The 20,821-nt window shown below is 32.3% G+C and overlaps 1 protein-coding gene and 2 long non-coding RNA genes across 6 annotated transcripts in view; 1 reads left to right on the forward strand and 2 right to left on the reverse strand.

The window, feature by feature from the left end:
- acj6 (abnormal chemosensory protein 6) overlaps positions 1 to 8,160 on the reverse strand; it is a 102,071-nt gene extending 93,911 nt beyond the window's left edge. For 2 of the 4 annotated variants that reach the window (XM_075300361.1, XM_075300359.1), the window contains exon 1: positions 6,394 to 8,160. In XM_075300361.1, coding sequence (XP_075156476.1) covers positions 6,394 to 6,519 — 126 coding nt within the window. In that variant the 5' untranslated portion in view covers positions 6,520 to 8,160. The remainder of the gene's footprint in view (positions 1 to 6,393) is intronic. The other 2 variants (XM_075300362.1, XM_075300360.1) reach the window with 1 other exon arrangement.
- Positions 8,031 to 20,400, forward strand: LOC142229783 (uncharacterized). Its single transcript, XR_012720490.1, has 2 exons — positions 8,031 to 8,069; positions 20,027 to 20,400. It is a non-coding gene; the product is annotated as an uncharacterized LOC142229783 (long non-coding RNA).
- Positions 10,719 to 11,650, reverse strand: LOC142230338 (uncharacterized). The gene is made up of 3 exons (XR_012720658.1): positions 11,355 to 11,650; positions 11,225 to 11,302; positions 10,719 to 11,165 (listed from the first exon to the last, which is right to left on the reverse strand). It is a non-coding gene; the product is annotated as an uncharacterized LOC142230338 (long non-coding RNA).
- Positions 20,401 to 20,821: the final 421 nt, after the last annotated feature.

Consider the following 20,821-nt stretch of genomic DNA (forward strand, 5'->3'; position numbering starts at 1 on the left):
TTCCAAACATATTTTGCAGGAAGCACATATATTATTGGATACTGCCGAAACATTAATATGTTTGTTTTATGTGAACATATTATATGTTTGGAAGCGTTTGAACCCAAAAATATTATATGCTTGGAAGAATTTTCCCCAAAGAAGATTGTGCTCATTCCCTCCCATAACTTTCACTTCCACGAAATTTTTAGTTCTTGGTACCTTTTTCTGTAATACAAATAATGTTGAAGAAATTATTCAATTTTATAAATTTTTTAAATTTTATCTTTCGTCTGGACGGAGAATCGAACCGAGGGCCATACAGTTTGTAAGCCAACACACTATCCACTGGGCTACGTAGCAGTTATAGTCACCAGTAGACAATTATCGTTATAAGTTACATTTATATAGCATAGTTTGCAGCGCCCACGAGCCCATGCAAACATAACATTATTTAAAAGAAACATACATTTATTGGCCACGTGGAGCAGTGGTTAGCATGTCTGCCATGCATGCAAAGGGTCGTGGGTTCAATTCCTGCTCCGACCGAACCAATTTTTTTTGTAATTTAGACATTTATACTATATTAAATTTTTATATGAAACTTCGAAATGCGGGTTATTAAATATTTACAGTCAGAAACAGTGCTTGATATAAACGAAATGGCTTTTGAATAAAATATTATTTTTTTACTGCAAAAATAACAATTTTATAACAAAAAACTTTTTTTGGTATAAAAGTTTGAAATTTTGGAAGAAAATCAAAAACTCTAACAAAAGAAGAGTACACAGAAAAAAATATCACCAGAATATTTCCAATTAAAAAGTTAATTGGAGTTGAATGTTTTTTCAATTAATAAATTAATTGATACAATTAACTTTTTAATCAAGATAGAAACATTAGGTTAATTAAGTCAATGATTGAAAATTTTAAAATTTTTAATTAAAAAATTAATTGATAGAATTAACTTTTTAATCAAATTCAGAAGACTAAGTCAGTTAAAAAAAGTGATGAACATTTCTTAATCAAAATAAAAACTCTAAGCCAATTCAGAAAGCATTTGAAAATAGTTACCTTGGGGTTTGCATTCAAAATCAATTAAATTTATAATTGAATCAATTAAAAAATTAATTGAAAATTGCTAATGACATCAATTAATTTTTTAATCAAGGATTTTTTCTATGCCCAATTAAAACTGTGATTGATACTATCATTTTCGTGATTGAAGACATTTCAATTAAAAAATTAATTGGATCAATTAATTTCGTGATTGAATCAGAAAAATATTTTTTTGTGTGTATAAACATACATAAAAAATTTTATAATGTACACATAAATTTATTTAGGCGTGAACCGTTTTTTTTACTAGCATTTTACACAATTTTAAATGCCTTTAAAACTTTTGTACTTAATTTCATTTTTACCTTTAAGGCCGTTAAAAATGTGTGTCCATAATGCCAAAATGATAAACAAAACACTTGTCCACGCATACATAAAATTCTCCTCTCAAGGCGAAAACACATGCTGTTTTTTTCAAATCTCTATGCTCTTGGTTCCGAATGTCTATTCTCTTTACTCCAAATACTCATTCTAATATTCAAATTAAATAATATTTAGACTTAAGCATATCAAATTATTGGCCTTATCATAAAGCAGTTTCCCGAAACAAGATACAACCGGTTCACAGAAATTGTAAACAAATATATGTTTACTCGAAATTTGTAAATTTATATATGTTTACATTCACACATATTATTTTTATGAAACATTCATGTCCCAAACATAATATATTTTAACATATTAACATATGTGTCCCAAACATTTAGTGTTAGTTTAGGAACATTACATGTTGGCACTTAAATATATTGTGTTTAAAAATTGTGCCCGAAAAACATTTTGTTTATATCGGAACATATGAAAAACATATTTTTCTAACAGTGTATAAAAATGTTACGGATTGTTGACCGCTAGACCACCAAATACAAAAATATAACAGCAAACACCGACTGTGGCTTTAGCAGAAATTTCTATGGGTATAGGGTTCCAAATTTGAGACTTCCCCGCAATTTATGAAACATTCTCAAAACAAAATCCAATATACATAAGAATCAGATACACAGAAAAAAAGTAAACTATAAACTGAAAATTTAAATAAATTGTACTTCACATTCTGAGATTTGTACAAAGTGTTGTTAAAATCAGGAAAATTGAATGCCTTCAATAGCCATTTTAATAAATTTTTGGGTACGGTCATTGAACTTTATACCCACGTTTAGTTCAAAATGTTTGAGACATACTTTAGTTAGGTTAGGTTAGGTTAGGTTAGGTGGCAGCCCGATGTATCAGGCTCACTTAGACTATTCAGTCCATTGTGATACCACATTGGTGAACTTCTCTCTTATCACTGAGTGCTGCCCGATTCCATGTTAAGCTCAATGACATGGGACCTCCTTTTTATTGCCGAGTCCGAACGATGTTCCACATTGCATTGAAACCACTTAGAGAAGCTTTGAAACACTCAGAAATGTCACAAGCATTACTGATGTGGGATAATCCACCGCTGAAAAACTTTTTGGTGTTTGGTCGAAACTGGGTTTGAATCCACGACCCTGTGTATGCAAGGCGGGCATGCTAACCATTGCACCACGGTGGCATACTTTAAAACGAACATTTCTTTGGGCTGTGGAAAATTTCGAAAAAAATAAAATTTAACTACAACCAAATTATTTTTGGCAATAGAAATAAATAAATTTATCGTTAATTTAACTACTGGCTATTTTTCAGTGTTCCTCCGTCGGCAAACTTTTTATTTATTTAATTTTTAACTTTTATTTATTATTGATTTTTTCTGATTTTTTAACAGCCGATTATAAAAAATATTTTCTTTTTATGAAAACAGAGTAATGTTACTTTTGTTAAAACATGTTCAAATATACTTTTTCTATTTTAAAGTAAAAACTACAGATATTTTAGCAGCATGTTTTCTGTATGTGAAAATGTTCATTTTTCTTAAAGTTGATAACGGATATAGGCACCTCTCATATATACTTAAAAAAAATATTATTAATAGTAAAAAAATAATGCAGCCTAAATTTTAGGACACGCAGTTTACTCAATATTAAGGTCAAATAAAAAAATTAATTAATAGAAAATTCATAATATTTGGTGTAAAAATTGTTTTCTCAAATTTAAGACACGAAATAAAAAAAGCAATTTTGATTTAAACAAGTAATCTTTAAATTTCAATATCTCAATTTTTGGATTATAGATAAAAAATCTTCAAATGTAGACTATGGATTGAGGGTTTTGTATCTTTGGTTTAACGTATTTCTGAAATTGATAAAATATTATTTTAACATAACATTTGGATAATATAAGCATTTTGTTGTACATGAAGAGCTTTTGTTAATATATCGTGAAAAGAGGATGAAAATTCGGTAAATCTGTATTAAATGTATTAAAATTTTAATTTTATAGAACCTACACGCAAAAAAATAATTCTTTCCTCCCAAACGAAATTTTAGACAAACAAAGTTCGTTTCTCATTTGCTTTTCGCTGTAAGGAAGTGCATTTGGAAGAAAAGTATATACTTTTTGTGATAAACGTTTATTCTTTTCCAGGATGTAAAAACAATTTCATAAAGACAAACTCAAAAAAAAACATTGTTTTCTTGCTACTTTTCCTCACATCTTTCTCACATCCACGAGGTTTTTAGTTCTTAACACCTTTTCCTGTAATACCAACAATGTAGAAGAAATTATACGATTTTATAAATTTTTAAAATGTTTATACCTTTCGCCTGGACAGAGAATCGAACCGCGGGCCATGCACTTTGTAAGCCAACACACTAACCACTGAGCTATGTACCTGTTATGGTCATCAATAGATAAATATCCATATAAGTTATATTTATATAGCATAGCTTGCGGCGCCCACGAACCGAATAAACAAAGTTTATTTAACAGAAACAAACATTTAGTTTGGCACCGTGGAGCAGTGGTTGCTACGTCCGACTTGCATGCCAAGGGTCGTGGGTTCGATCCCTGCTTCGACCAAAGTTTTTTGTTTTGTTTTTTTACATATATTCCAGATATGTTCAACATTACATTGTAGTGTATTAAATTTTGAACTGTAAAATGTGTCTTATTAAAGACCTAAAGTCAGAAAAGAACAGTGTTTAATATAAACGAAATGGACTGTGTTGTTGTTTCAAAAATAACTTTTTTTATTGAAAAATTAAAAATTTTGTAACAACCGTACCTTTAGCTCAGTATCAATACTAAAATCCTTAAAGGATTTTAGCGTAGCCAAAAAAGTAGTGAAAATGTTCTTTTTGGATCCGGAAGTGGTGCAAAATTGGCGTAGAAGCGATGAATTTAACATGGACTTGTCATAGGACGCATGTCCACCATTTAAATATCCGTTGCACTGAATTTGCATCACTTCTTAAGGTGTGATCCAAATTCAGAGTTTTAGATGTGAATTAAACAATTTTGTGATATTTTGCCAAATAAATAATGTTTATAACTTTTTATGAATTTTAATGTATTCTAATTCTTTTACCTCAAATAAATATATTATTTCTAGAATGGCTTCATCACTTTTTTTCGATAAAATTGTAATAATTTTTATCATTTTATTGTTTCGTAATCTGTTTTTGACCGATTTGAAAAAAACAAACTTAAAATTACCCATTTAAAATTTGATAAAAGCGAGTTATAAAAATTTGAATTAAGAAATTTGAATTAAGAAATTCCTGTACAGTTTAAATAAAGACCATCTTTGGGAGGACATTTTTGGAAGTCATTTTAAAGTTGTGCCTTAAGAAGAACTTCCAATTTTTTTTTGCTGGGTATATAAGAATCTGATAACCCCGGCGGGAAAATGTTTATTTTGTTTTTATTTTATTTTTAATTTTTATGCGACGGCAACTATTTTTAATCTCATCACTACAATGCATTTATAAGAATTTTTGGTTATAAGAATTTTTGGATATATCGGACCCCTCAGAAAAAATTCAACGAAATTTTCTATAGCGGATTTCATTTTACTTTAGTTCGTAAAATTTTTGGATATAATAAAAAATTTTGCGAAATGTTAGAAAATTTTACTAAAATGCGAAATAGAGTTTTATAAAAATGGAATATATCATTTTACTAAATTCGACACTAAACAACATTGTACATGGATCCAAAGATTTTGACCTTCCCTTAAGGATTTTGGTATTGATTCCTAGCCTAAGTTGCTGCCTCCTTAAAATAAATACATTGTTTAGCGACACATCTGTTAAATCTGGGATCAATAAAAGTAAAATTAGGATACAAATCTCATATATCGAATTTTCATTTTTTTTCGCGGTATAACGTGCAATCACATGCCAGTTTAAAAATCCAAATTATGACGGATACTTCAAAGTAAAAAATGTTTTCTCAATTCCGGACAAACTTTAAACCCGAGATGCTAAATCCTCAAAAAAAATCTTAGTCCATATTTGAAACGCTTTTATCTTAAATGTAAAGATTTAATATTTCAGTTAATTTAAGGACGATTTCTTTAAATCAAAAATGTGTTTCTTTACTTTAAGGAAATTTTGCTTAGTTCAAAGACATGTAATTTTGACGGAAGGATGCAATTTTATAAAATTTTCGTCCTAAATTTAACGAAAAAAATTTTGAAACAAAGATTCTAAACTTTATTTTAATTAAAATTTCATTATTTTAAAGAAATTCGTCTTTAATGTTTTGTAAATTGCGCATCCTCAAATTTAGGTTTGCTTAATCTTTAATATCAAGCAAATATTTTTTTAGTGGAAATTCGTACAAAATATGGTGGGTTCACTTTGATTTGAATGACTCTAGAAAGCAATCCGGTCCTTATCCTTTAAAAAGATTTTATGGTCTAATGGCGATAAAATTTAACACTTTCTGACGAGTGATACAATGATTGCTCTCAATTTTATTTATTTTCTTGTAATGAATATTTTTTTGTGTTAAAAAAAACTATAGTTGTCTAAAATTTCGTCCTTCAGAAGAGAAGGACGATTTTAAATTGAAATCACATTACACGTAATTCAATCTTCTTGGAATAAAAAAAAATAATAATCGTATAGATGAAAATGTTGTGCAAATATTAATATCAGATCAATGATGTAAGTTTTTTATTATCTAAAAATATGTTTGCCATTCTAAAAAAATGTTTACCGATCTAATTTCTCTTATATACAAAACTAATTCATTATATTTTCATTATTTGTCTTTTTATTAATTAATTATTAATTCTATTATGACAGTAAACAAACTGATTTAATAATTCTATTACATTCATTGTATTGAATGATTTCTTTTTTTTATAACTAATATGCTGTTTTTTGTTGATAGTTCGTATTAATTTTTAATAGAGTTCTAAATACTTACCGAAGGATTTGGCATGCAGCGCCTCATTTGTTCGGAACTTCTATAGGAAGGACTGTAGCGACCTGGAAAACAACTGGGCGCCGACATTTTCATTTTATCCGTCGATGAATACATCGACATGGTCATGCAGCCTCCCACGAAATCTTCTTCTAGTTTGAACGCCCTGGAGGCGTCAAAAGTCGTTGGAGAGTAAATTTTGAAGCACTTTTAGATAATTTCAAAAACAAATCCTGCTCAAGCAAAGCAGGACAACACAAATTTTGAACCGGTTCAAGGCCAGTGAAGGCTTTATATTTCTAAGATTTTTTTTTGAGGATCCAAAATTTGGGTACTTTAACTGCAATTCTGGGGTTTCTTTGTTTGTTTTGATTTGATCACCAGTTGCTGGGGCTTAATAGGGATTCCACGTACACTCACTCACACACACTCACATGCCTTGGAAAAAGGCGATTTTTTTCGATATATTCTAAATTTATTTAATGCACAATTAAAGGACGCAACACTTGAGAGGACAAACAAGGTCCTTTGGACGCCCTATATATTTTTTGTGTTTTCAATACGATTTTCCACTTGTTATCCTGGTATTTTGGGATGTATGTCGCTATGCAAATCATTCATTAATCATCATCTTCATCACCACCGCCGCCGCCGGATATGAAACTTTAATTATAAAATTGATCACAATTGATAATGAAATAACGAAGAATACTAACTATGAATCACAAATAAGCTTGATAAATTATGAAGTAGGTTGTTTGGCTGCCTTTTGGCTCGTTGGTTGGTTGGCTGGCTGGTTGACTGACTGCCTAGCTGGCTGCTCGGTCGTTTGGTCTGGTGGTGGTCGTGGTCGGCCACTTGGATAACAAACACGCACTGTTATGGGTATAATTATTGTATCTCGAGTAGGATTTGTTGGCCCACGAGTGAGTTGCAAGAAGCACTAAGTAAGTAAGTAAGTAAGTGTAAGTATCTGCTGCTATTGTTTAAACTAAACGGACCCGAACAGATTTCACAACTAGACAACGGCCGTGTGATAAAGAATTCTATGATGAGTTTTACTAACTCCAGTTTATTTTGGGGAGGACATGTTTCCATAATTTATAAGAGGCGTGCCCAGGCGCAAGTTCCACCCCCAATTTTCCAGAGGCCAAAAGGTGTCCATCAAGTGCCTCTGCCACGCCATAGTCTCAATCCTCATTGGCTCATCATGCATATTGTATGACAAACGGAAGTTTCTCGTTAGCTTTTTATCACAACAGTGTATATACAGCTATATTGACGATTCCAAGTATGCGTGTCTGTGTGTGAGTGTGATTGTATAGAGAGCCTATTTCCACATCACGGCAGTGTATGCAATATGCATGCATACAAATTCACCATCGAGAAGGGTTTGTTTTATTAAAAAAGCTTTTTTTCTCCACTTTCACTGCTATACACTCGCACTCACAAATCCAACTAAAGAAAGTAAGCGAACATGAAATCACACACTCGCTCACACACACACATACTCATATCAAACACAATCGCAGCCGCTAAAAAAGGATGTTCTGCTTTGTTTTATGGTCATGCGCATTGCAACTCTGCACCAATGGATTTCAGTTGAATGTTTCAATTTAAACCGGATACAACAAACGGTAGACGGCAAAGGCCTCCACATCGCACAACAGTTTTTGACGGTAACGACGACCATAATCTAGCTCAACCACTAGCCTGCAGCAGAGCCAGTACACAATATTCGTCATCTAAATACAGAGTCCAAGACCATTACATTGTTCTATGTCCGAGATTAGGCTACGTTTCTAGTTCGATCCTTTTGTTGTATTTGTCTTCGATGAATTGTCGAGTTTTCTTTTTTTTTTTTTGAAATGTAGTGGCAATTATTCGTTAACATTGTAAGGATTTTAGTTGAATATATCATCAATACATTGGGGTTTATTACATACGAATACTTGAGCAGAAAGTCACATCCGTTTTGCTAACTCGATTGTGTCCGAACTTTGTCCTCTATTCCATAAGGATTCATCATCAATGCACTCGAAGTTCAAATACATTGTTGGGCCGTGTTTGCCTAGTGAATATCTTCAAAGATTTGCATGAATAAAATGGAGCGTAATAAAAATACAGTGAAACCTCTTAAAGTTGGACACTGGGAAAAATGGATAGCCCTCAAAAGTGGACAATTTTTGTGATAATTTCATCACGTTAAAATAAATCTCTTACAAGCGGATACCTTCGAAATATGGGCAAAATATAGGCGACCGTTGGAATGTAATGAAATTCCGTCGGATATAAGAGATTTTTTGTTTGTTTCCTAATTGAAGAATATTTAAATTTGCATGCAAGAAAATAATTCTTTCCTCCCAAACGGAATTTTATGGCCATTTCGATTGGGAAAAAGGGGCAACATCCTCGAAATTGATTGCAAAATATGAAGGACACTATCATAGATTTTGGACCCTGTATCCTTCAAAATATTATGAATTAGCAATAACTTTGGAACGACACTGTCATTTGGGCGAAAATACAATGAGGAAAAAAGTAGTATAACACCAAGGCAACATATTTTTTGCAAATCGAAAACGCCATTAGACAAAGAAATATCGTTTCCCATTTGCTTTTCGATGTAAGGAAGTTTATTTGGAAGAAAAGTATATACTTTTTGTCATAAACCTTTATTCTTTTTCTGGCTAATTGCACCTTCCCTCACATCTTATTCACTTCCAAGAGGCTTTTTAGTTCTTTTTTACCTTTTTCTGTAATACAAACAATGTAGAAGAATTTATTCGATTTTATAAATTTTTAAAATTATTCCTTTCGCCTGGACGGAGAATCGAACCGCGGACCATGGAATTTGTAAGCCAATACACTATACACTGGGCTACGTACACGGAGGAAAAAGTGTGCTTTTTATATGTTTGGATACAAAATAAGAAGTTTGGGACAAAAAAAAAATTAACACAATATGTTTGTACCCACACATATTGTGTTTGAAAACTAGTATATTATGTTTGTAATCGATATGTTAATATGTTACAACATAATATGTTCACGTGAATAAATTTTTTAATACAAAAAATGTTTGCACAGAATCATATAATTCTTACAACGAACGTCCAAACGCGATATTTTTGGGAAAGTTACACTAAAAATAGAAATAATACTTGCCGCGGAAAAATATAATTTGACGACATTTAAAACATACATTTTATGTTTTCAGTAAAATTAAACTTAATTCCCAGCTTTTCAACCTACTCGAAATTATTAATTCCAATTTAGTGGTTGTGGTTGCGGTTGTCACCAATTGGCACAGAAAACTATTTTCATTTCGAAGATTTTATTATTAACGTCGTCTTTGCATCCAACCTGGAAATTACGTACAAAATCTAGAAATGATTAGAAATATAATATGTTTGAATATAAACAAATATAAATTTACAAATTTGGAGTAAACATATATATGTTGTGATATAAGACTTCGCCAAAAATTTGATATGCTTAAGTGAAAATATTATTTAATTTGAATATTAAAATGAGTATTCGGAGAGAATATTCATTCGGAACCAAGAGAAAAGACATTTGAAAAAAGCATGAGTTTTTTTATCATTTTCGCATTATGGGCACAATCATGATACAATGATTGTAAGGTAGCCTCTGTAGAAAAAAAAAAAATAACAACAAAAACATAAAAGCAGCTCATCATAACGTCAAACTAAATGTCGGTAAAAAGTAAATAAACAAATACTAAAATGTTTGTTTTGATTTTCTGTTGCTCATGAGAAATGTTTTTTTGTTCGGTATTGAAAAAACACATTGTGAGTGAAAAGATTCAAACGCGTGCAATATTTTTGGAATTCCTGTATCCAGTTATGCCCACTGTTTGGGGCATGTACTCGCCCAGTAACGCTGTTGTTGAACTAACTCCTTCCAATTTTGATCGGCTTATGGATCAAGATGATGTCATTTGGATTGTTGAATTCTATGCAAACTGGCGTGGCCATTGTCAGAGTCTAGCAAAAAAATGGCCAAAGCTTTCAGGGTATCATCAAAGTAGGAACTGTGAATGCTGATGAGCACAAACATTTGGGCGTTGTTTCCCTACAATTAAGATATTAGGTGCTAATAAACGCTCGAAGTTAAGAAAAAAAGACTATTGGTTGGTTACATTTTCCGCCCCTTGTTGCGGTTATTGCAAAAATTTGGGTGAGAAGCAGTTATGGATTGTAATAGCTTGATGTTAACACATTTGGACAAATTCAGTCTCTTACTGCAGATCCTGAGGCCTATTGTTTTGCGACTACTTTTGAATAAGTAAATGGGACCATAAATAATAATTATATTGGTTTATTGTTAGCATTATAAATGTACATTATAAATTAATTTTGAGTAATTTTTTATTTTTTAATAATCTTTGTTTTGGTCTCGAGCTCCTTAATTTTCTTTCGCAATTGAGAATTTTGGTGATGATTACATTTCGATTCCATCTCTCTAAATGAGGAAAATAAAATCATTGTAAAACATGTAAGGAACTTCTAAAGTCAAAAGAAAATTGGAAGTGATGTCTAAAAAGTAACCGATTTAGATGAAACTTTTAAAGACTCATTGAGAATGCCATAAAAATCGGAACAAGTCTATCTCCATATCAGAGAAAACCGTATATGGGAACTTTTTCCGAATATAACCGATTTTTGGTTTTGATGTATTTTGAAAAAAAAAGTAGTACGTAGTCATAGTCTTACTCTTCTTGCACTTGTTCAAGGATCTCTTCGAATTCTCTAAAAAATATGTGGTCAATATCGCTAAAATATACAATGATAATGTAATGTTTGCATACCCCATCGCTGTATCTGTGTCTTCCAAATAAGCTCCAGAAACATATTTGGAATCATCAACCATCGGTAGATGAATTTCCCTAAACACAAATATTATTATGGTTTTCGTTGATATAACTCCAAATTACTTACTCTTTCATTAAAATACTTTCCACCATGAATGGCTCTGCAGTTGGAAGAAGCATAAAATTATTGGCGCGTTTTATAATGTATTCAGGCAAAAAGTGGTCCCCACAGATAAAATCATTTTTTTAAAAACCTTTTGAAAAATTCCCATCCATTTGCACTTTCTTCGTTCGTCTTTGGGAATAGAAAAAAATGGACCATTTTCACCATTTACCCGCTTGTTACACAGACAACACTTTCGCATTTTCCGTTGAATTTTGTTTTTCCGAATTTCAAATACAATTTAAATTTAAGACGTTAATTACAACAACATAATTTAAAAATGTCAACAATATTTTTGACATTATGATGAGCCGTTCAAAGTCACCTGATGGATTAAGGCTACTTACAATCATTGTATCATGGGCACAATTTGTTTTTTGTTTCGTCAAAACAAATCGGAACGTAGGACGAGTAAGTCAAAATATTCAAACAAAGGAAATTAAAAACAAAAACAGTGGAAAATATAAAAATTACAAAGGGATCTTCATAAAAACTAACGAAAGGGCACTATACACTGAAAAAACATGTCCGGTTCCAAAGATTTTGTCTCTACTTTAACAATTTTGGTATTGATTCCGAGCCAAAGAAGTGGAGAGTACAAGTAAGGATATTTTAATTATACAATTCTCTTTTAAATTAGGGTTTTGTGTACTTGACTCTACGGAGCAAATTTTAATTTTTCGCTTTTACAGTTTTTATACCCTCCACCATAGGATGGGGGTATATTAACTTTGTCATTCCGTTTGTAACACATCGAAATATTGCTCTAAGACCCCACAATGTATATATATTCTGGGTCATGGTGAAATTCTTAGTCGATCTGAGCATGTCCGTCCGTCCGTCTGTTGAAATCACGCTAACTTCCGAACGAAACAAGCTATCGACTTGAAACTTGGCACAAGTAGTTGTTATTGATGTAGGTCCGATGGTATTGCAAATGGGCCATATCGGTGCACTTTTACGTATAGCCCCCATATAAACGGACCCCTAAATTTGCCTTGCGATTGCTCTAAGAGAAGCAAATTTCATCCGATTTGAAATTTGGTACATGGTGTTAGTATATGGTCTCTAACAACCATGCGAAAATTGGTCCATATCGGTCCACTTTAACGTATAGCCCTCATATAAACGGACCCTCAAAATTGACTTGCGATTGCTCTAAGAGAAGCAAATTTCATCCAATCCGGCTGAAATTTGGTACATGGTGTTAGTATATGGTCTCTAACAACCATGCAAAAATTGGTCCACATCGGTCCATAATTATATATAGCCCCCATATAAATCGATCCCCCGATTTGGCTTGCGGAGCCTCTAAGAGAAGCAAATTTCATTCGATCCGGTAGAAATTTGGTACGTGGTGTTAGTATATAGTCTCTAACAACCATGCAAGAATTGGTCCATATCGGTCCATAATTATATATAGCCCCCATATAAATCGATCCCCAGATTTGTCCTCCGGAGCCTCTTGGAGGAGCAAAATTCATCCGATCTGGTTGAAATTTGGAACATGGTGTTAGAATGTGGTCTCTAACAAACACGCAAGAATTGGTCCATAATTATATATAGCCCCCATATAAACCGTTCCCCAGATTTGATCTCCGGAGCCTCTTGGAGGAGCAAAATTCATCCGATCCGGTTGAAATTTGCAACGTGGTGTTAGTATAAGGCCGCTAATAACCATGCCCATATCGGTCTATAGTTATATATAGCCGATCCCCAATCACACAAAAATTGGTCCATATCGGTTCATAATCATGGTTGCCACTGGAGCCAAAAATAATCTACCAAAATTTTATTTTTATAGAAAACATTGTCAAATTTTATTTCTATAGAAAATTTTGTCAAAATTTTATTTCCATAGAAAATTTTGTTAAAATTTTATTTCTGTAGAAAATTTTGACAAAATTTTATTTCTATAGAAAATTTTTTCCAAATTTTATTTCTATAGAAAATTTTTTCCAAATTTTATTTCTTATGTTGTCAAAATTTTATTATTATGTTGTATTTTATTATTATGTTGTCAAAATTTTATTTCTATAGAAACTTTAAACTTAATTATATACGTATTTTATCGGCCCTTTTGTAGTTGAATATATATAACGTATGGACTATGTGGTATATATTACGTTGTAAGGAAGTTTTAAGATACCATGCCATCGGCTTCAGTAGAAGTTTCTACGCAATCCATGGTGGAGGGTACATAAGCTTCGGCCTGGCCGAACTTACGGCCGTATATACTTGTTTTTTTTTTCATATGCTATCAAAGCCCGTTAAAAACAAGACTTGCAGTAGAAATTATGCTATGTTTCAAGTAAAAAACCTATTTAAATTAAAGTGTTGAAAAACATGTCCTATTTTGAACAATTTTTTGCTTTGTAGTCAAGATGCAAAAATGCAATAAATTTCAAGACAATTTCATTAATTTTAAAGAATTTTTCTGAATTATTAAAGTCAAGTTGACCTTAGTCCAAAAATTTTTTCTTTCATGTTATGATACCCGTTTTTAAGTCAAATCACTTAATTATAAGGACAACACGACTTCATTGAAAAGTTTATCGACTTTTGAACAAAGAAAAAACTCTATATATAGAAATAAGTCTTCTTAGCTACGCAAAATTTGTATTCTTATTTTAAGGATATGAAATCTTTGGCCTCACGACAATATTTTTTTCAGTGTACTCTTTTTAGAGTTGACAGTAAAATAAAAACAGGAGGAAACTGTGAAAAATTAAACAGTATGTTAAGATCTATAAAAGCAATGTTTAGTTCCTCTTTATTAACAAGTAGTCCAAGAGGAGTTGACGGATACTTTCGAAAATAAAAGCATTGAGTTCGAGTTTTGCCGCTAAAATTATTTCTCATTTTGGCGGCAAAACTCGAATTGGTAAAACCAGAATAACATTATAACTTTTCGGCAAATTGTATTATAACTTGGTTGGGAATGATCCAAAGCAACAATTGAATAAGTTTATTTTCATTAACATAAATTATTAAAGAAAAGTAAAAGGGTAAACATGGTCATTTTAACGCGATAATGCCAACTTTATACCGGTCTTAAAAATGAAATTAAGTACAAAATTATTCGTTAATAGAAATTCATATTTATTTGTATGTCTAAATTAATGGTGTTACAAGCTAGCAAACAATGGTTCACACCTAAATAAATTTATGTGTTGGTTGTAAAATTATTGTTTAGAATTTAAATATAATGTGCTTTTGAACGACTATCGTTAACTTTAGGATTCGATAGAAAAATATTTATATATATACTCGACTTCACGTTCTTCTTTTGTAAGAGTTTTTAATTTCCTCGAAAATTTCAAAGTTGTATACAAAGACCTTTTTTTTGTTACAAAATGTTTATTTTTGCAATACAAAAATAATATTTGATTTGAATTTCCATTTCGTTTATATCAAGCACTGTTCTTTTCTGACTTTAAGTCTTTTATAAGGCACACTTTACAATTTCGTAGTAAAAATGTAATATAGTAGGTTATGTTAGGTTAGGTGGTAGCCCGATGTATCAAGCTCACTTAGACTATTCAGTCCATTGTGATACCACATTGGTGAACTTCTCTCTTATCACTGAGTGCTGCCCGATTCTATGTTAAGCTCAACGACAAGGGACCTCCTTTTTATAGCCGAGTCCAAATGGCCGACGAAATGTCACCAGCATTACTGAGGTAGGATAATCCACCGCTGAAAAACTTTTGGTGTTCGGTCGAAGCAGGAATCGAACCCACGATCTTGTGTATGCAAGGCGGGCACGCTAACCATTGCACCACGGTGGCTCCCTAATATAGTAGTAGTAGTAATAGCTAATATAGTAATATGTAATGTTGAACACCTTTTCGGGATCTTCCGAACGTATCTGGAATATATGTAAAAAAATACATGTACAAAAATGGTGTTCGGTCGAAGCAGGGATCAAACCCAGGACCCTTGGTATGCAAGGCGGACGAACCAACCACTGCTCCACGCCGGCAACAAATGTATGTTTCTTTTAAACAAAGTTATGTTTGCATCGGCTCGTGGGCGCCGCAAGCTATGTTATATAAATATAACTTATATGGATAATTATCTATTGGTGACCATAACAGCTACGTAGCCCAGTGGATAGTGTGCTGGCTTACAAACTGTGTGGTCCGCTGTTCGAATCCCCGTCCGGCAAAAGGTAAAATTTAAAAAAAATTATAAAATTGAATAATTTCTTCTACAATGTTTGTATTACAGAAAAAGGTGCTAAGAACTAAAAAACTCGTGGAAGTGAGAAAGATGTGAAAAAATATACAATTAGGCAGAAAAAAAATTTGAGCACAATCTTCCTTGGGAGAAAATTCTTCTAAGCATATAATATTTTTGGGCTCAAAATGCTTCCAAACATAATAAATGTTCACATAATAACATATAGTTTTTTTGGAAGGCAACATTATTGAATTTGGATGGAAAAATACGAAATGTTTGGAACTTAGACTACTCAAACATATTATATTGTTTACACCAATATGCTTTCAAACATATTATATATTGGAAGAAATCAAATATATAAATGTTTGGACAATCCCCAAAAATGTACATGCTTGAAGTGTGCAGTGAAGTTTTACATGCAAAATGTGTTTGGGAGTATATGTTACAGAAGCGATTTTTTGAGGGTGTAGCTGTTATTGTGATCAACAGACAACTATCGGTATAGCCATCAACGCACAAGCAACGCAAACGGTCAAACAGTTATATTTATATAGCATAGTTTCCGGCGCCCACGGGCCAAAGAAACTTTGTTTAAGAGAAACATACATTTATTTGATCGCCGTGGATGAATGGTTAGCATGCCCGCTTGCATACCGAAGGTCGTGGGTTCAATCCCTGCTTCGACCGAACACCAAAAAGTTTTTTTTTTACATATATTTCAAATAGCTTCGGAAGGATCCATAAAGATGTTCGACATTAACATACATACTACTATGTTACATTTTTACTATAAAATTTCAAAATTTTTCTTATTAAACTCTAAAAGTCCGAAAATAACAATGCTTGATATAAACGAAATTGACTGTGTTTTTGGATCAAAAATTATTTTGTTTATTGCAAAAATTAAAATTTTGCAATAATTTTTTTGTGATAAAATTTGATATTTTCGAAGAAATTCAAAAAAATCTAACAAAACAAAAGCTTTTTCCAAAGGTTTTTCTTTGTGTGTACCAGAAGTTTTAGCAATGAATTTCATCAATTAATCTATGTGTGTAGTATTTCACAATCATGAAGAATGTAATGTAATTTATCATTGTAAAAAAACTATAGTAACATGCAAATCACTTATACAATAAAAACAAGTAAGGAAAGTCTAAAGTCGGGCGGGGCCGATTATATTATACCCTGCACCACTTTGTAGATCTAAATTTTCGATACCATATCACATCCGTCAAATGTGTTGGGGGCTATATATAAAGGTTTGTCCCAAATACATACATTTAAATATCACTCGATCTGGAAGAATTTGATAGACTTCTACAAAATCTATAGACTCAAAATTTAAGTCGGCTAATGCACTAGGGTGGAACACAATGTTAGTAAAAAAATATGGGAAACGTTTAAATCTGAAGCAATTTTGAGGAAACTTCGAAAAAGTTTATTTATGATTTATCGCTCGATATATTTGTATTAGAAGTTTAGGAAAATTAGAGTTATTTTTATTATTAGAGTCATTTTTACTAAGCAGTGGCGATTTTACAAGGAAAATGTTGGTATTTTGACCATTTTTGTCGAAATCAGAAAAACATATATATGGGAGCTATATCTAAATCTGAACCGATTTCAACCAAATTTGGCACGCATAGCAACAATGCTAATTCTACTCCCAGTGCAAAATTTCAACTAAATCGGAGCAAAAAATTGTCCTCTGTGGTCATATGAGTGTAAATCGGGCGAAAGCTATATATGGGAGCTATATCTAAATCTGAACCGATTTCAACCAAATTTGGCACGCATAGCTACAATACTAATTCTACTCCCTGTGCAAAATTTCAACTAAATTGGGCTAAAACTCTGGCTTCTGGGACCGTATTAGTCCATATCGGGCGAAAGATATATATGGGAGCTATATCTAAATCTGAACGGATTTCAATAAAATTTGGCACAATTGACTATAGTACTAATTGTTCTTCTTGTGCAAAATTCTAAGCAACTTAGGGTAAAACTCTGGCTTCTGGGGCCATATAAGTCCATATCGGGCGAAATATATATATGGGAGCTATATCTAAATCTGAACCGATTTCTTCCAAAATCAATAGGGATCTATTCTGAGCCAAAACTCATACTTGTGCCAAATTTTTCGATTGGACTAAAACTGCGACCTAGACTTTGATTACGAAAATGTGTTCACGGACAGACGGACATGGCTATATCGACTCAGGAGCCCACCCTGAGCATTTTTGCCAAAGACACCATGTGTCTATCTCGTCTCCTTCTGGGTGTTGCAAACAACACCCAGTGTCTATCTCGTCTCCTTCTGGGTGTTGCAAACATATGCACTAACTTATTATACCCTGTTCCACAGTGTGGAGCAGGGTATAAAAAGCATAGAAAATTTCGTAGTTTGATAAAAAAAATTGAAGTTAAAAATTTTCAATATTGTGAAAATTTACAAAATTAAAGAAATTCTGAACTATTTTGTTGGAGACACGAATTTAGTAAATATTTATGCTTCATTTGTGAATAATTTCTCCCTTTTTGGTACATTTAACTAACGTACGCAAAAATGGTAAAGGTCAAGGAATCTTACTCAAAACATAATAATTCCATGAACTAAAATATAATTATGTTGGGGTCAGATTGCGTTCATTTACTCACCGATTAGCGTCACATTGGCCACAAAGTAATCTAATTTACCACCCTTTAATTGTGCAAAATTTCATCGAAATCGGTTCAGATTTAGATATAGCTCCCATATATATCTTTCGCCCGATACCTACTAATATAGCTCCAGAATCCAGAATTTCAGCCTGATTTACTTTAAATTTTGCACAAGGAGTGCAATTGACAGTGTCGTAAAGTGTGCTGAATTTGGTTGAAATCGGTTCAGATTTAAATATAGGTCCCATATATACCTCCGATATGGACTTATATGGCCCCAGAAGCCAGAGTTTTACCCCAATTTGGTTGAAATTTTGCACAGGGAGTAGAATTAGCATTGTAGCTATGCGTGCCAAATTTGGTTGAAATCGGTTCAGATTTATATATAGCTTCCATATATAGCTCCGATATGGACTTATATGGCCCCAGAAGCCAGAGTTTTGCCCTAATTTGCTTTAAAGTTTGCACAGAGAGTAGAATTAATATTGTAGCTTTGCATGCCAAATTTTGTTGAAATCGGTTCCGATTTAGATACAGCTCCCATATATATCTTTCGCCCGATATACACTTATATGGCCCCAGAAGCCAAAGTTTTGACCTAATTTGCTTCAAATTTTGCATAGGCAATAGAATTGATATTGTAGCTATGCATGCCAAATTTGGTAGAAATCGATTCAGATTTATATGTAGCTCCCATATATATCTTTCCCCCCGATTTTCACTCATATTGCCACAGAGGTCAAAATTGTAATCCGACTTACGTGAAATTTTGAACAGGGAGTAGAAATAACATTGTAACTATGCACACCAAAAATCGGTTCAGATTTAGATATAGTTGCCAAATATATGTTTTTCTTATTTTCCTTGTAAAATCGCCACTGCTAAATCGAAAACTTGTAGGAGTTACTTAAATTTCCCTATACTTCTAATACATAGCTATCGACCGATAAATCATAAATATACTTTAGCGAATAATAATAAAATTTTGACCTTACACCATTGATGGTTGGCGCATAATTACTGAGTATATATGCAACATCAAGAAGGAAACAAATTACATGGTTTCAAATTTTATAATTTAAGGCTATAGCATATGAAAAATTTTGATAAAAAAGTTGGTATTTGGATATAGGTTCCGTACACACAAAAATATTATTTACTTCCACCACAACGAAATTTAAGACAAGCGAATATCATTGGCGATTTTCTTTTCGTGGTAAAATTTTGTTTTTGGAAGAAAAATTAAGGGGGGGGGGGCTATAGCCCCCCACTAGGAATATTGTCTAGCTACGCTAATTTAATTTAATAAAATTTTAAACAAAACGGACTAGTTTTGCTTTTAGCTATTCTATTCTAGCTATTGGGGTAAAACTCTGGCTTCTGGGACCGTATTAGTCCATATCGAGCGAAATATATATGGGAGCTATATCTAAATCTGAACCGATTTCAATAAAATTTGGCACACTTGACTATAGTACTAATTGTTTTTCTTGTGCAAAATTTTAAGCAAATTAGGATAAAACTCTGGTTTCTGTGGCCATATAAGTCCATATCGGGCGATTGAAGTAGATTGGACTAAAACTGCGACCTAGACTTTGATTACCCTGATTTGGCGCAGGGTATAAAAAAAATGAAATTGTAGAAATGCTTGTCAAGAATTGGTCGTATGAATTTGGTATGTAGTGGAAAGTTGTTCATAATTTTTAGGCTACATTTCTTCCCTTCCCTTCCCTTACAAAACGGAATAAATCTGTGATAAAAGTGGTATTTTTTCGACATTTTTGCAGTTTTCATCACGAAGAAAAATTTCCGACTTAATATATTCATCATTTCTGTTGGTCGAGTTAAGAGCTACAACTTTGCTGATGACTGCAAAAAAATTGCAAAAACGTGTCTAAAATCGAATTTGGCGAAAAAACTTTAGAGGCTCATTAAAATCGAACGGCAACTAGTTGTCCAAATAATACCCTTCCTTCCACCTTATCAAGATTCAACCCATCAAAAGCAACTCATTCAAAATTTGGCCGTTTTGAATGGTGTATCCAGTTAGTGACCGGGCTTATATTCAAGTAAAAACTCTTATTACCAAACAAGCTTGGAGTTAACGTAGTTCAAAATTGATAAGTAATAACAATATATTTTACGAGAAATAAACAATAAATCTACTATTTTTATATAATTAATTTATTGTTCAGGCTTTAATTAATTTATTATTCAAGCGTGGTAGTATCCTGCGTATTACATTGCTGGGTGCATGGCACAAATGCTGAAAACCTTAATAAGAACATTGGACGAAATGGAATTACAAAATGCAAATTTACTGAAAAATTGCTTCGTTTCTTCATAAATGTACTCATTGCCATATCAATAGAGCAACAGAATTCTAAGAAGGATCTATTTACCATTTATTTGAAGGAACCGCTTCAGCTCACATTTGCAAAAGTTGATTAGTCGAATTTGAAAACTATCAAAAGTCAATTAGTCGACCCCTAAATATCAATCTGAATTGACTCTGTAGATGGTGAATAAAATTAGTTCTTACTTTAGGCGCTTACATATTTAAAAAGTGAACTTAACATTCT

This window comes from Haematobia irritans, chromosome 3 (genome assembly GCF_050003625.1).
Source record: "Haematobia irritans isolate KBUSLIRL chromosome 3, ASM5000362v1, whole genome shotgun sequence".
Lineage (NCBI taxonomy): Eukaryota > Metazoa > Arthropoda > Insecta > Diptera > Muscidae > Haematobia > Haematobia irritans.